Genomic DNA, 16,038 nt, shown 5'->3' with positions numbered 1-16,038 from the left:
GCTATTGTGGACAGTGCTGCTATGAACATTGGGGTGCATATGGCCCTTCTCTTCACTACGTCTGTCTCTTTGGGGTAAATACCCAGTAGTGCAACTGCTGGATCATAGGGTAGCTCTATTTTTAACTTTTTAAGGGACCTCCACACTGTTTTCCAAAGTGGCTGTACCAGCTTGCATTCCCACCAACAGTGTAAGAGGATCCCCTTTCTCCACATCCTCTCCAACCTTTGTTGTTTCCTGCCTTGTCAATTTTTGCCATTCTAACTAGTGTAAGGTGGTATCTCAATGTGGTTTTGATTTGAATTTCCCTGATGGCTAATGATTTTGAACATTTTTTCATGTGTCTGTTAGCCATTTGTATGTCTTCATTGGAGAAGTGCCTGTTCATATCTTCTGCCCATTTTTTGATTTGATTATTTGTTTCTCGTGTATTGAGTTTGGGAAGTTCTTTGTAGATCTTGGATACCAGTCTTTTATCTGTAGTGTCATTTGCAAATATCTTCTCCCATTCCGTGGGCTGCAGGAATCCATCAAAATCATAGAGGAGAACATAGGCTGTAACCTCTTTGACGTCGGCCACAGCAACTTTTTTTCATGACACATCTCCAAAGGCAAGAGAAACAAAAGAAAAAATGAACTTGTGGGACTTCATCAAGATAAAAAGCTTCTGCACAGCCAAGGAAACAGTCAAAAAAGGACTTTGAGTATTTTGAATTAGAATATAATGGTCATAGAACTTCACTACTGCAAGGCTGTTTTAGAAGCCTAATTCTCACCCTTGCTAGAAGTTACCTGTGGGACTGAGACCCACTGTGTTTGTGGTCTTTTTTTTTTTTTTAAGATTTTATTTATGTATTTGTCAGAGAAAATGAGAGCGAGAGAGAGAGAATGCACAAGCAAGGAGCGCAGCAGGCAGAGGGAGAAGCAGGCTCCTCACTGAGCAAGGAGCCTGATGTGGGACTTGACCCCAGGACCTCGGGATCATGACCTGAGCCAAAGGCAGACACTCGACCGACTGAGCCACACAGACGTCCCTGTGTTTGTGGTTTTTGCTGAAGGTGGAAGCCATTGCCTTGGTAGAGGACTTTCTGACCCTGACAATTAATTCAGTGTGGAATTTCTATTGGCAGACTTTTTTTTAAGATTTTATTTATTTATTTGAGAAAGAGAAATAGAGCACAAGCAGGGAGGAGAGGGAGAAGCAGGTTCCCTGCAAGCAGGACCCTGAGATCATGACTTGTGCCTAAGGTAGACACTTAATGGACTGAGCCGCCCAGGTGCCCCAGTTTGTTTTTTAAATACAAGCTGGTTAAGTAAAGGGGGAGCTTGTGATTATAACATAACAACTTCCATTTCCATTTGTCATCAGGGAGTCTTACGTACCAGTGACACAGTTCGGAAGTTCCAGAGTATTCCCGCCCAGCCTGGGCAGGCCTCTCCTTTGCTCCAGTACTTTGGAATCCTGCTTGACCAGGGTCAGCTCAATAAACTTGAATCCTTAGAACTTTGCCGTCCAGTGCTTCAGCAGGGACGCAAGCAACTCTTAGAAAAGTGGCTGAAAGAAGATAAGGTACAAACACGAAATCACAACCCTCAGCACAGTTTGAAAATGAGCTCACAGGTCTGGTCCTAATCTTGCCCTCTTTGGCACACCACAGCTGGAGTGTTCAGAAGAACTTGGAGATTTGGTCAAAACTGCTGACCCCACACTTGCTCTGAGTGTGTATCTTCGGGCGAATGTGCCAAGCAAAGTTATCCAGTGTTTTGCAGAAACAGGCCAATTCCAGAAGATTGTCCTCTATGCCAAAAAGGTAATGCATGCCTAACCATTAGCATTTCACAGAGAATTAATTTGTGGTGAGTGGTTGCTGATTCTGAAGTTTATAAAATACCTTTCCTTCTATGGAAGTGCTCTAGTGTGAGTTGCTGGTGTTGCTGTTAGCATCTGTCATTCAGTGATGAGGATCCTATTTTATTCTCATGTTTACGGTCCTTGTGGTTCTCTTCCAGCTGGGGATTTTCCTATAATTTTTTTTAAAGATTTTATTTATTTGGGAGAGAGAGAGGTAGCAAGAGAGAGCAGAGCATGAAGGAGGGTCAGAGGGAGAAGCAGACTCTCCATTGAGCAGGGAGCCCAAAGTGGGGCTCGATCCTAGGACCCTGGGATCATGACCTGAGCCGAAGGCAGATGCTTAACCAACTGAGCCACCCAGGCGCCCCTTCTGTAATTTTATCTTGTTCTTTATCTCCCTTCTTCCTCATCCCCCTCAGCACCAACTGTGTGTTAAACCCATGTTTCATCAGGCTTCCCCTGCAGCTTGTTCCCAAAGCTCACTGGCCTGTGTGCTGGGTGTTGGTCAGAGCTGGCACACTGGTTGGGGTGACTTCTTTGTGGTCCTGGCTGTTTGTGTAGTTGACTGCACCTCCACGTACACAGCATCATCACATCAAGGTGGATGCTGTGTTCGGCACAGGCCCAGCATGTACACATGCTGATATTGCTCCTCGTTTCTCTGTAAACACAAGTTCAAAACAAAGGATGGGAGCTTTTTTTTTTTTTTTTTAACCATTCAAGGTGTTTTGTTTATTTTTCTGTTGAATGTTCCCTTGCCCCTAGGTCGGCTGTGTCCCAGACTGGATCTTTTTGCTGAGGAGTGTGATGAGGGTCAGTCCAGACCAGGGCCTGCAGTTTTCTCAAATGCTAGTGCGAGAGGAAGAGCCATTGGCCAACACTGACCAGGTGAGCATCAGTTGGTGGTTTGGGACAGGTTTTTGTGGCTTGTATGACTATCAAGAAGATTCTCTTTTGTTTTTCGCTTACCAGTGTCTTGTTCTTTTCTTTGTCTGCTAGTAATGTTCCAGTTTTAAAAAATCTGATGTACCAGGGGAGCTTGTCTTCTAGTCTTTTATTGTTTGAATACCTGTCATTTACATTTGTTTTGAAGTATTTTAGAGGATTCTTGTGTCAAGTTGTGAGGATCTTAATTCTTTGTGTGGTGGTTGGTGGTGGGGAGTGAGGATGTCATTTGAGAATGGTAGCCCCACCCCCAGCCCCACCTCATTATCCTCTGTTGACTGAGGCCCCCTGAACTCTGCCTGTGTACCTGGTTATGGTGAGTGTTTTCGAGCCTGCAGACTTTCATCTTGTGGAGGGTCTGGCTAACCTGCAGTTAGGTGAACACGAAGCTTACTTTAGCCTAACGTAGTTAGTGTTTAGCTATAAACACATGTCCAGTCACCTTCAGTAAGCTGTGTACAAGGGGCTCTGAGTAATACAGGATATGTAACAAAGCTTGAAGCAAGGCAAAACCAACAACCGGTACAGATAAGTGCAATCATAGTGGGTTTATATACATCGTGGAATTTGCAGGGATTTTGGAGATCATGATTAAGGGGTTTGAGCCAAATTTACGTAGATCTCAAGGGGAAAGAAAACTCCAGATTACATCTGGATTATATTTCATATTTTTAAAGTATTTTTAAAAATTTATTAGAGAGAGCAAGCGCACAAGCAGGGGGAGCAACAGGCAGAGGGAGGGAGAAGCAGACTCCCCACTGAGCAGGGAGCCCAATGCGGGACTTGATCCCAGGACCCTGGGATTACACCCAAGCTGAAGGCACTTAACCAACTGAGCCACCCAGGTGCCGTCTAAAGTATTTTTAATATAAACTTTTTTCTTGTACTTTAAACATGAAAACAGTTACACAGTCATTAAGTTCATTACCTAGATTTCACTTTGTATTAAGGCTTATTCTTTAATATCTATTTAACTAATGATTGGTATCTAAGTCGGTGTTTGCATTTTCCTAACTGTGCCTGAATAACGAGAGTATAAGGACTAGACAATAGGTGTTGATTAAGTAATGGATTGTTAAGATTGCTTGAATCACTTCAGAGAATTTGGGGGATTCACACTGATAAAAGTACTTCCTTTGATCTACTTGAGTAAAATGCCCTGTTGGTGAGTACGACATGGGTGATATAATTTCACAAAATTACCTAATAAATAATGGCCATGAATTACTTGAATTTTGATAATAAAAGAAAATGTAGGGGCGCCTTACTGGCTTACTCAGAAGACTCTTGATCTCAGGGTCTTGAGTTTGAGCCCCATGTTGGATGTAGAGATTACTAAAAGAAAGAAAGAAAAACTTTTTAAAAATGCAAAGGAAGGAACTAATTACTGAGTTTCTAAATGAGATTCAATTTCAGGAACTATTTGAATAGGAAAATAAAAGCCATTTCCTTTGGGTAAATGTGGCTTGCTATCTCTTTCAGATTGTAGATGTTTTCATGGAAAACAGTTTAATTCAGCAGTGTACTTCCTTCTTGTTGGATGCCTTGAAAAATAATCTCCCAGCTGAGGGGCACCTCCAGACTCGCCTATTGGAGATGAACCTGATTCATGCACCCCAGGCAAGTGCCGTTTCTAGGCTGAAACCAAGGGACAAATGACCTGTTTCACTTGTGTGTGGGACTTGCACACCTAAACACAGTGCCTTTGGCCTAGGATGTGCTCGTGCTTCAACGGACATTCTCTAGGACCTTCCTACAAGAGATTTTCAGAATCCATGGTATAGAACTTCCATAGAAACAATTACAGTTGGGGCATCTTTTCTTTTCTTTTTTCTTTTCTTTTCTTTCCTGTTCTGTTCTTCTCGTTCTTCTTTTCTTTTCTCTTATTTTCTTCACTGTGGTAAAGTATACATAACAAAATTTACTATTTTAACCATTTTTAAGTGCACATTTAAGTGGCATTAAGTACATTCACATTATTGTGCAACCGTTACCACTAGATATTTCCAGAACTTTTTATCATCACGAACAGAAAACCTGTACCCATTAAGCGATAACTCCCCATTCCATCCCCCAGCCCTTGGTAACCCCCTATTCTACTTACCTTTTCTATGAATTTGCCTGTTCTAGATATTTCATATAAGTGGATTCATATGATATTTGTCCTTTTGTTTGGCTTATTTCATTTAACATATTGTTTTCAGGATTCATTCATGTTGTAGCATAGATTAGAATTTCATTCCTTTTTATGTCTGAATAATATTCCATTATTTATGTGTATACCACATTTTGTTTATCCATTATTTGTTAGTGGACACTGGGTTGCTTTCACCTCGTAGCTGTTGCAGATAGTGCTGCTGTGAATGTTGGTGTGCAGGTATCAGTTTAAGTTCCTGTTTTCAGCTCTTTGGGACATACACCAGAAGTGGAATTCTGTATGTAACTTGTTGAGGTACCACCATACTGTATTCCAAGCAGTTACACCATTTGATATTCCTACTACAGTGTACGAGGGTTCCAATTTCTTCATATGTTTGCCAACACTTGTCATTTTCTGTGTGTGTTTTTTAAAAAAATAATAGCTATCCTAAATGGGTGTGAAGTGGTGGCTCATTGTGGTGGGGCATTTCTTGAACTGAAAGTTGGGGGGGATGTTAAATCATATGTATATGCTTTTTTGGATTAATTTTGGATATGTATGGAGGAAAGGAGTTTGGAGAAATTTACATCAAGCTGTTAACCACAGTTGTCTGAGTGGACAGGATCATAGTTCACTTTGTTCTTTACTTATTTGTCTTCCAGTTTCTTTTTCTTTATAATTATGTATTGTTTTTGTGATTAGGACACACTATGTTAATTATATTTTCTGTGATTTCAGGTTATTCCAATCCACGAGTTAGCTGCTCTTTTGTGGGTCATATCCCACCTCTAGGAAACAAAAGTGCTATTAATTTGCTATTTGGTGTTCTGTTGAAATCTTACGACTTAGTGATTATATATGACAGCTTTTAATAAACGAGCTTTGAAACAGGAACTAAACACCACTCAGGAACTGAGCAGATAGACCCTAAGAAGAGCCCAAACCCAAAAGAGGGGCAGCCTTGATGGGGCACAGCTGGGCACAACACCCGAAACATTGGGGCAGTCTTCTCTTTATGTCAGAGTCTGGATGATATTTTCTTTCTTGGCTTATCTGTGTTTTCTGAGTTTTTTAAATGACACTATTGCTATAATAAGGGGGACACTTTTTTTAAAAAAAGAGAATAGTAAGGAGCAGTGAGGTCTGAAGAAAACAGGGTGGGGAGCATCAGATAAGTTCCAGATATTACAAAACTCTGCTCTCAGCACTTGGTTTGGATTATTTCCTCTCTAGGGACCCCAGAGTGTGCATTACCCTGGAGCAGCATGAGATTAGACTAGGTCTGTGGTCACTGTATGCTTGGTTGGTGCTCCATATCCTGGAAGGAATGGGAAAGAGTGTACTGGGTGACACCCAGGAGCATGTCTCATCAAGACTCACTAATAGATACTGAGGGTCAGATCATTTAACAAGGCAGCAAGGTTGCTTGTTGACTCACTCATTCTTAGTCCAGAGGTTGCTTATTTAAAGATGATATTAAGCCTCATCAGAATTCTTTCCAGGAGTGTTAGTTGTTTTTCAAACATACTCCCCCCAAAAACACACACACACCTAATTCTGCCTTTAACCAAATTGAGAAGTTTAGAGATTTGTTACTTCCAGGTCTAATTGTAACTGTTGCTAGTCTAAGGATTGAGCTCATTAAAGAAGGAAGTCTTCGTAGACTCATGCCCTCACATTGACCTTGACTTGCCATAGAAAACTGTCCAAATATGATGGCTGAAAAGCCACAACAGTAGCCTGGCCTTATCCCAGTAGCATGCTTTAGGGCAGAGCCTTAGCCTTCTATACATACCCGACTCTGCACCCTAGGAGGACAGAGCCTTGTTTGAAGAGCCTCAGGTGACTTGGGGAAGGTTGGCTAGGGCTCTGCTTGGAGGTGGGCAAGGACCTGGATCTGGTAAAGCCCCTCTCTCCTGTGAGTACTTTCTGGAGCTGTGCCCTGGGGCGGGGGGGTCGTTTGAGCCGCTACGCCTAAAAAGTTATTGCCACAGTTCAAGCTTTCTTCCTGACCTCACCGTTTCATAGGTTGCAGATGCCATTCTTGGAAATCAGATGTTTACTCATTATGATCGGGCACACATCGCCCAGCTCTGTGAAAAGGCAGGCCTCCTGCAGCGCGCACTGGAGCACTACACTGACCTCTACGACATCAAGAGGGCTGTGGTCCACACTCACCTCCTCAATCCCGAGGTATGGCGCACCTTTGGGGCACTCCTGTGGTGGATGACACCACCTGTCATTAGGTTCACATGCTCCCAAAATTTCCCTGTGTCTGTGGTTGTGGGAGTGTGGCATGAGCCTCGTCGCTGCTACACACCATTCTCATTCAGCCCACACACAAGCTCCACTTGCTCACCCACTCAGCTAGGCTCACATTACCTCTTTCTTTCCATCGTCTACCTTTGACTTAGCCCAAAAGAGAGAACCTGTTAACCACGACAGCTCTAGCAGGGTTGTATAAACCGTTAGTAGAAGCTAATTGGTATCGCATTCCATTTACAGGATAGGTTTTTGTATCAACTGTGAGGTGTTGCAGGTTCTGTGACAGCTTGTTGAATAGTTGAGGTTAGTGTCTGAAGTTAACTCCTCGCTTCCACTTTTTACCACAAGAGATAGTTGCTTTTCAGTCCTTTTAAGGGAAGATTCTTTATATTTTTCACATTCAGTGGGAAAAATTGATCCAGTTATGTTGCCAGTGTTGGCTGCATCTGGGATGTTACTTAGCTGTGGACAAACTCTTTCTTGCTTCCCAGTGGCTCGTCAGCTTCTTTGGCTCCTTGTCAGTGGAGGATTCTTTGGCGTGTCTTCATGCTCTGCTGTCTGCCAGCATCAGACAGAACCTTCAGCTGTGTGTGCAGGTGGCCTCCAAGTACCACGAGCAGCTGGGCACACAGTCCCTGGTGGAGCTCTTTGAATCCTTCAAGAGTTATGAAGGTAAATTTCACAGCCTCTAGCCAACTGCACCTCCCCCGCAGGTGTCGGTGTCTGCCTGCCCGCCCTCAGAGTCTTCCTTCAGGGCAGGCCGACGTGTTGGTCAACGGCAGAAGATTTCTGCTGTTTGGTGTGTGTTACCCAGCTTTGTAGCTTTTTTGGCATTTGCAAAGGAAGCAGTTGGCTGGTTGGTATTGGGGTGGGGATGCTTAGAATCCCCGTCGATTCCCTGGAGCCTCTGTGGAGCTGAGCATCTTTGTCACACATTCTGCTGAGTGTTCACCAGAAAACCTGGCCGATAGCGCTGGAGTGCATGGCCCTGAGAGGGCAGCCCCTTTGGCTTCCTCTGAGTAAGAGCCCCATGGAGGCTCAGCGGTGTGTGATTGTTGGGCTGGCAGGCCTAACTGGAGTTGGCTTCCTCTGCTTCCTTGTGGGCATCACACTGAGAATGTGCTGGTGGAGGGATGGCTTTCCCAGGTGGGGTCTGCTGGGTCAGGCTAGGGCAGGGATAGAAACTGAGCATTTGTCCAGCGAGGTATTAAGCCACTGTCCTGGGCCTAGTGAGGCTGGGATGTTGGAGGAGCGAAGGTAAGACCTGCCTTCAGAGAGCTGCCCATCTTGCCAGAAGACGCCATCGCGGGAAAGGCTGCAGCAGCAATTAGGTTACGTGAGTGGGGAGATGGCAGTAGAGTAAGGTTGGTGGGAACTGTCTGCCTTCAGGGTTCTGGTTCCTTCCCCCCCAAAGACCTCCTCAGGGAAAGTGGTTTTCTCTGGAGTAACCTAATCTGTTCTTGTCACCAGCACCTCCTGGCTGGCTCCTGTGAGAGTCAGGAGGTGGTCAGTTTCTGATGAATATTGGTGCTCTCTGAGTCACCTTGCACCCCAGTCCACAGTGGTTCCATGTGTGGCGGCAGCTCAGTGTCAGGGAGCAGACTGTTTGGAGGCTCCCACTGAAAGCCTCTGCTTTCCTCTCTTCCTGGTTTGTCTTTTTAGAGTAGCAGTCACACAGCCCTCTTAGGTTACCTCAGTTTGAATTATTCTTGAAGATGACCTCCTAGGGTGTGCCTGGGCCCCAGAAGGATTCCACATACACACACGCAAAGTATTTCACATCAGAACATCTCAGATATACCTCCCAAATTTCATGGAAATCTGACTAGCTATTTGAGGGAGACGCCAAAGCAGAAGAACTTCACATAGATTTTGTAAGTTGCGAGTGGGCTGTGTGAGCTGGGAGAGTGGAGCATTGCTGTTGTGGGCTGGACCACCAAGGGCAGGTGGACTTCGACTATGGAAAAGGCAGGTAGATATTATGAGGGCGTAAGATGGAACAATCTCTCTTTGTAGGCCTCTTCTACTTCCTCGGCTCTATTGTAAACTTCAGCCAAGATCCGGACGTGCACTTGAAATACATTCAGGCTGCCTGTAAGACGGGGCAGATCAAGGAGGTGGAGAGGATATGCCGGGAGAGTAATTGCTACAACCCAGAACGGGTGAAGAACTTTCTGAAGGTAAGTGTGTCCAGGTGTCACCTCCTTCCTTAAGCAAACCATCAGGCAGCTGCCTAAGAGTTAGAAAGCTGGCTTTTTCTCCATCAGTGTTCCCTGGGTCCTTAGCTGCTCTAAATTCGCCTAAAGTTCTTGGAGGAGGCCACTGCTCATTTTACAGTCCTAGACCCCGCGCTCTTAATTATCTGATGTGTGAGTAGAGGGAGTTGGCTTATTGCTGCATTATGTTTCAACAACATCCCAACTGTGCCCCTGTTAATTAGGTTGGGAAAGTCTATAGAAGCAAATAAGCTACTCAGTGCTAGGGGCATAAAAAGCAAGAAGGGTCTTTCTTCCTCATGCACAGACGGGGGTGGATGTGGAGCTAAGTGGGGTGGCTTTCTTTCCCACCATCTCTCAAGGATCAGGCTGGTGGCTGCTTTGCCATCTTCAGCATACCTCCTTGAATGTTGCCTTCCCAGTCAACTGGAAGAAGGAAAGAGTCCAGAGGAGCCGGCACTGGTGGTTTTTATGGGTGAGACTGCAGGTGGCATGTGGCATTTCGATTCCCATTCCATTAGAGGAAACTAGGTCACGTGGCCACACTCAGAACTGCAAGGGTGCAAGGGCACCTGAGATGTGTCATGCACGTATGGCCAAATGAGCGGAGGCATTATTTCAGTAGACTGTGGAGTGGGGGGCAGCCCCCTGCACTGATGGCTGATGTTCCATGGAGTATGGTTGCTTGTCCAGAAAGGCAGCCCTTATTGGCAGGTGTTCTCGAAAGTAGCCTACACTCTCTGCTGCTGGGTCTGGGTCAGATTTATACATAATGAGCTGCTTGTCTTAACCCAGAAGATACTTGCTTTTGGACCAATTTGCGATGTTATTGCCAGATTTAACAGAGTTCTTTTCTTCTTTAACCAAGTAGTATTATCTTTCTGTTACTTGTTTCCCAAGGCAAACACTATATCCCCAAAAGCAAATACCTTAAAACAATAGCATATCTAGAACAAAGTCTCATCCTGGGTCTCCTTGGGGCCACTCTCTATGGAAGCAGTGCCATCTCTGTGCTGATTCATGGTCCCTGCAGTCTGGCTCTGGGGGGTCTTCACTGCCTGCCTTATTTCTGTGCTTTCCCAATTCGCAGGAGGCCAAGCTCACAGACCAGCTTCCCCTCATCATCGTGTGTGATCGGTTTGACTTTGTCCATGACCTCGTCCTGTACTTGTACCGCAACAACCTGCAGAAGTACATCGAGATCTACGTTCAGAAGGTACTACTGGGACCATCACTGCCGGCTCCAGGTGACACCCGGCTGCCTTTGTGCCTTGATTGGTGGTAATAGTCTATACCTGAGAGACTGCCTCTGACCCCTGAATGTGTCTGAGACTGGTAGTATTATAGCTTGGGCTGCCATAGCAGAATACCACAGACTGCATGGCTTAAGCAATAGACATTTTTAGAGGCTGCAAGTCCAAGATCAAGGTGCTGACCCCATCACCTTGGGTTGGTTCTGAGGCCACTGTCCTTGGATTACAGATGGCCACCTTCTCGCTGTGCTTTAATATGGCCTTTTCTCTGATTAGGGCCCCACCCTTATGACCTCAGTGAACCATAATTACGTCCTTCAAGGCCCATCTTCAAATACAGTCACATTAGGGGTTGGAGCTTCAAATATGCATTCTGTCCACCACAGGAGTCTTTTCAGACAGCCACACTGTCCAGGCCTTGGGGGGCTTGTAGCAGTGACCTGTGCCTGCAGCACTGAAGTCACCACCTTAACCATTCTAGGTCAACCCTAGCCGGATCCCTGCTGTGGTTGGAGGGCTGCTTGATGTGGATTGTTCTGAGGAAGTAATTAAAAACTTAATCATGGTGGTGAGAGGACAGTTCTCTACTGATGAGCTGGTGGCTGAAGTAGAAAAAAGAAACAGGTAAGAGGTCCTAGCTTGGTATCTTCTCTTGCCCCTGGGTTCTAGTGTTTGTTGTTAAGTCTATGACTCATTCTTCAAGATCCCTTTTAGGTCAGCCTCTAGGCCCCAGGACTAACTGTCTCTGTGGCTGGTCTTTCATGCAACAAATCTTAGGTCTAGTAGTGAGTTGTTTGCTATTGGTAGTACAGATCTTCGGGAAAAACTTAACAATTGAAATCAGTTTGGAACTCAAGTCTGTTTTGGTCCCTAAAACAACCTGAGGTTAATGGAGTGAGACTTTTGTTTGTTTCTAGAAGCAACCTTCAGAGTTCAGGGTCTGCCCTGGAGGTTTCAGATGTTAGTTTTGAGACTTTTACAGTGCTTTTCCTTCTTTCAAAGGCTAAAGCTGCTGCTTCCCTGGCTGGAGTCCCGGAGTCACGAAGGCTGCGAAGAGCCTGCCACTCACAATGCACTTGCCAAGATCTACATCGACAGCAACAGTAGCCCCGAGCGCTTCCTGAGAGAGAACGCTTGCTATGACAGCCGCGTGGTGGGCCGCTACTGCGAGAAGCGGGACCCACATCTGGCCTTTGTCGCCTACGAGCGGGGCCAGTGTGACCTTGAGCTCATCAAGGTGGGCAGCAAGTACACCAAGCTGCCAGCTGTTGCTCTGGCTTCCTGGGGCAGAGCCTCATCAGTGGGGGCTGATGAGGGCTTCCTCTGAGCCCCACAATTGCAGATCATGTGGTACATTTCCATAAACTTGCTTTCCTTTTAATGTAGATGCCTTGTTTCCTACCTGCTTATGCCCTGTTTGTATATATTGTACCTGTAAGCCTGGCTGGCCCCAGTCTGACCTGTCAGCCTTCTGCTTACAGTCTTCAGTGTCACCCAGTGTCCTGAGGGCAAAATTGAACCTTTTGGCCTAACTCAGGAGGTCTTCTATGAATCACAACCCCGTCCTCACCAGCCTGGCGGCCTCCCCTCTTGCCTCTCCACCCTGGATGCTTCCGTCCTATGTGAGCTTGCACTTCCTCCTCTTCTTAGGGCAGCTTCTTACATGTGCCCTCTGCCAACTCTTCCCAACCACAGAGCTCTTCCTGGCCCCTCCTTGGACCATACCCCCCAGGTCTGCTTACCTCTGCCCTGGCTTGGATCTCCATGTTTTGTTACTTAAGTATCAAATAGTTTGATACTTAACCTTGTGACCTAAAACTCCAGAAATCTCATGTGGGTGTACCTGATGTTTGTTTGACTGTAAGATCTGTAGGCAGTTGTTCTGTTTGCCTGAAGCACCTCAGAGTGCCTGACAACATGGTAGAACTCAGCAACCGGGGAAGAATCTGTTAGGGTGTCAAGCACACAGTGCACCAGTTTCTTATCCTACTTTAGCTCTGGACACTGACCATGCATGTGACAGGCCGGGTCTACATAGCGCCTTGCCTTGCAGTCTCTACAGGGCCAGTTTGTATGAAGTTGGGACTTCAGTTAGTTTGATACCCTAAGCCACCTTTTGGCTGAACTTACCACCTTTTTATTAAAGCTCAGTTCAGTGACCACTCAGGGATCTTTGCACCCATCTGTCCTACCGGGTGATGTATGATAGACATCGCCTTTTAGTGAGGCAGAATTGAGACAAGAAAAAAAGTGCTCGTTAGGATCTGCTGTGTCAGAAGGAGACGCTGCAGTGAGATTTCGGGGCAGACCAGACCAAGCCTACTCCTGGCCTCATGCCATGCACACGTGAACAGCCCATGGACACACGTGCAGCATTTAGTCTTGTGCCTGGCATCTGGTACTCAGCCAGTCTGATTCCCACTAGGCCTTAGCAAGTGCCTCACACATGGGAATGTTCCAGTGGACAGTTGGTTTCTGGGAGATGTATTAGAACACTCAAAAAAGGGTCTCAAATTCAGTTAATGAAAGCATTTTTTAAAGTCTATAGGCCTTGAAATGATGTAGCGTATATGCTATTTTATACCAGTCCTGGGCTAGTCTGATAACACTTAAGAGATGGTGACTATTTAAGTTAGCTAAAATTTAAAAATTAGTTCCTCCTTCATAGACCGCATTCCGGAGCACAGGGCTAGAACATTTTCATCATCTCGGAAAGTCCTGCTGGGACTGCCAATTTAGAAAGGAACAGTTAGGTTGATGTGTGGAGAGGAGCTGCCACACAGCCATACCTATTCTGAGTTGTTATAAACTGAGAAACTTGCATTTTGAGGTAATTTGTCACCCTGAGGAGTGCATTGTCACCCTTTGGGATGCTGCCATCCTGTGTCAAAGTACTGTTTCTTGCTTGGGCTCTGGACAAGTGTCAGGGACAGGGAGAACTGACTGGGGTGGGTCCCCCAAGTAGTGTCCATTGATTGGCTGTGTTACACTAGCGGACTCATTTCAGGTTTGCAACGAGAATTCTCTGTTCAAAAGTGAGGCCCGCTACCTGGTACGCAGGAAGGATCCAGAGCTCTGGGCTCACGTCCTTGAGGAGACCAACCCGGCCAGGAGACAGCTGATCGACCAGGTGAGGAATGGAAGTGGGAGTATGTGTATGCATGCCTCTCATCATGCCTTTTGCCCTGTCATCATCTTGCGGCCAGAGTGACTAGCTGAATTATTCTGTTTAACACATCTTCAGATGCACGACCAGACTGTCTTGTGAATCTTCTCTGGAGTTGTTTATTGGTTAAAGGCACAGAGTTGGCCCTGATCTCCAAAGCAGGGATGTGCTGCCCCAGTAAAAGGAATATCTGATGGCATGCCTGCATGCTGGATCCTTATTTTTTTTTTTTTTTTAGCTCAGCCCCCAGTGACACAAGGTAAGTGGATCTCAGGGTTGTCTCAGCTAGACTTGCCTTTGTTGAGGAACCCCTTGCACCCTTGTGACTCACCAGTGCCTCCTAGGAGCTGGGGCACAGTGCCAAGGCCAGGGTTCCTCCAGTGTGCAGCCTGGCGATGGGTGTCGACCTCAGCCACTCAGTAGGCAGCAGATGGTGCTTCACCATCCCCACTGTCCCCTAGGCTTCTGGGCACACTATTTGGGGATGGGCTGAGATCAAGGTGGGAACAAGACCCTGGTCCAGCAAGTGGCCTTCAGCCCTGGGCAGATCAACTAAAGTGCCCCCCTCCTTTGTGTGCATTACCAACCACTAGGTGCACTTGTTGGGTTTCACCTCTATCTCTACTGAATTTCACCTTCTCCTTTTCTGTCCACTGTTCCTCATGTCTGTGCCATTCTTTTTCTTAATAAACTTTATTTTGGAACACTTTTATTTATTTATTTTTTTAATCTTCAGGGGAAGCTGACTGCTATTTTATTTTATTTTTTTTTCATAATAATATTTTTATTATGTTATTCCCCATACAGTACATCCCTGGTTTTTTATGTAAAGTTCGATGATTCATTAGTTGCGTAGAACACCCAGTGCACCATGCAATACGTGGAACACTTTTAGATGGCTAGAAGCCTGTGTTATTTTGGATCTCATTATATCACCTTGGAGTTACCCATCTCCAAGATTTGCCCAAAGATTCATCCAGACCTGACAAAGACATTGAGCAGCAAAGGGCCTGGGACAGAATAGGTTTAGATTCCACTAGAGATCTATCTCCAAATTTGCAGACGACAGATATTTCTCCAGGTGTGGTCCAGCTGCCTGGCGTGTCTCGTAGGTCGCGTTGCATTGGCACCGGGATAAGCAGCTTTAATGCTGCACTGAGCTGAAGCCGGAGGGTGCCTCTTGGTCTCCCTGTGTCTGTGTGAAGCTGCTGATCCAATCATTATGTCTGCTGGGACTGAGTATTCATAGCCACCTCCTGGGGGGCATTCACCTACCGTGCCCCTCTAATTAGAGGGACTGCATGACGGTGGCAGACTGCTTTTAGGTCTGGAGGAGAAGCTCATTATGGAAAGTTTACTTAGAGGAAGCAGCTTCCTGAGGTAACCTTGATTAGGCATCCTGTTGACTCAAATAGATGACGGAACTTTATTTTTGCTCTCAAAACAACTAGTGTGTATTTAAAGTGCTCTAAGGTTTTCAAGAATGGACGGATGTCGTGATGACAAGAAATATACCTCCTACTCCAGACGGATTCTTTGTGCTGGCACAGTTCTCCTTTCCCTTAAATACACCCTTTTTGTTACTTACCTCCTGTGATAGCCCCTTTCCTCAAACTCCTTTGTATAACTGTTAGGACTGTTATAAACTCCTCAGAAGAACTTTTGTATCTTACGGTGCATTGAGTATACAGTGGCCACTTGCAAGGTGAACTGGGCTCACTTTGATTCTAGTTCCTTTGCAGCCCCTCCTGTTTGCAGGTGAAAGTTCATGGCAAGAGCTATATATTACCTATGTCATACCTCCTCTGAGCTCTCTTTGCTTTCTCATTAATGTGCTGCTGTTGCCCACCCCTGATGAATCTTGGCAAAATTGATAGATCCTGAAGTCACCAAAGCCCCTGGCACAAAGTGCAAGGAGAACAATGCTGGCCTTCTAGCCTGCTGTTGTCTGGGAAGTGTACTCTTTGGAAAAATGTCTTTTCCCCCGCTTGTGAGTTTTCTTGTAGGGGAGACCCCTGTAATTGGATGAGGGGAGGTGTGGCCAGTTTTTCACCTTGGCATGGTTCTGAGGGCTGTGGAGCTCAGGGTGTACTCAGTTGCGTGCCTGGAAGTGGGCTGGGCCAGAGCAGTTGCGGTGCTCTAGGCTAGCAAGAGCTTCACAAGAGTGGTGTCTTCATTAGAGAAATGGAGGCCATATTTGC

General features: G+C 45.8%; 1 protein-coding gene across 9 annotated transcripts in view; it reads left to right on the top strand.

Annotated features, from left to right (window-relative positions):
• The window catches only part of CLTCL1 (clathrin heavy chain like 1), a 93,757-nt gene that overhangs the window by 43,728 nt on the left and 33,991 nt on the right, over window positions 1-16,038 (top strand). For all 9 annotated transcript variants that reach the window (XM_057305835.1, XM_057305832.1, XM_057305829.1 and 6 more), the window contains 11 exons: window positions 1,370-1,570; window positions 1,659-1,811; window positions 2,618-2,740; window positions 4,280-4,417; window positions 6,966-7,130; window positions 7,694-7,874; window positions 9,219-9,382; window positions 10,509-10,634; window positions 11,153-11,295; window positions 11,674-11,908; window positions 13,679-13,801. In XM_057305835.1, the coding sequence (XP_057161818.1) occupies window positions 1,370-1,570; window positions 1,659-1,811; window positions 2,618-2,740; window positions 4,280-4,417; window positions 6,966-7,130; window positions 7,694-7,874; window positions 9,219-9,382; window positions 10,509-10,634; window positions 11,153-11,295; window positions 11,674-11,908; window positions 13,679-13,801 (1,752 nt within the window). The remainder of the gene's footprint in view (window positions 1-1,369; window positions 1,571-1,658; window positions 1,812-2,617; window positions 2,741-4,279; window positions 4,418-6,965; window positions 7,131-7,693; window positions 7,875-9,218; window positions 9,383-10,508; window positions 10,635-11,152; window positions 11,296-11,673; window positions 11,909-13,678; window positions 13,802-16,038) is intronic.

Source organism: Ursus arctos, unplaced genomic scaffold (genome assembly GCF_023065955.2).
Source record: "Ursus arctos isolate Adak ecotype North America unplaced genomic scaffold, UrsArc2.0 scaffold_34, whole genome shotgun sequence".
Lineage (NCBI taxonomy): Eukaryota > Metazoa > Chordata > Mammalia > Carnivora > Ursidae > Ursus > Ursus arctos.
Note: the sequence above shows the minus strand (reverse complement) of the source record. Positions and strands in the feature narration are given on the sequence as shown.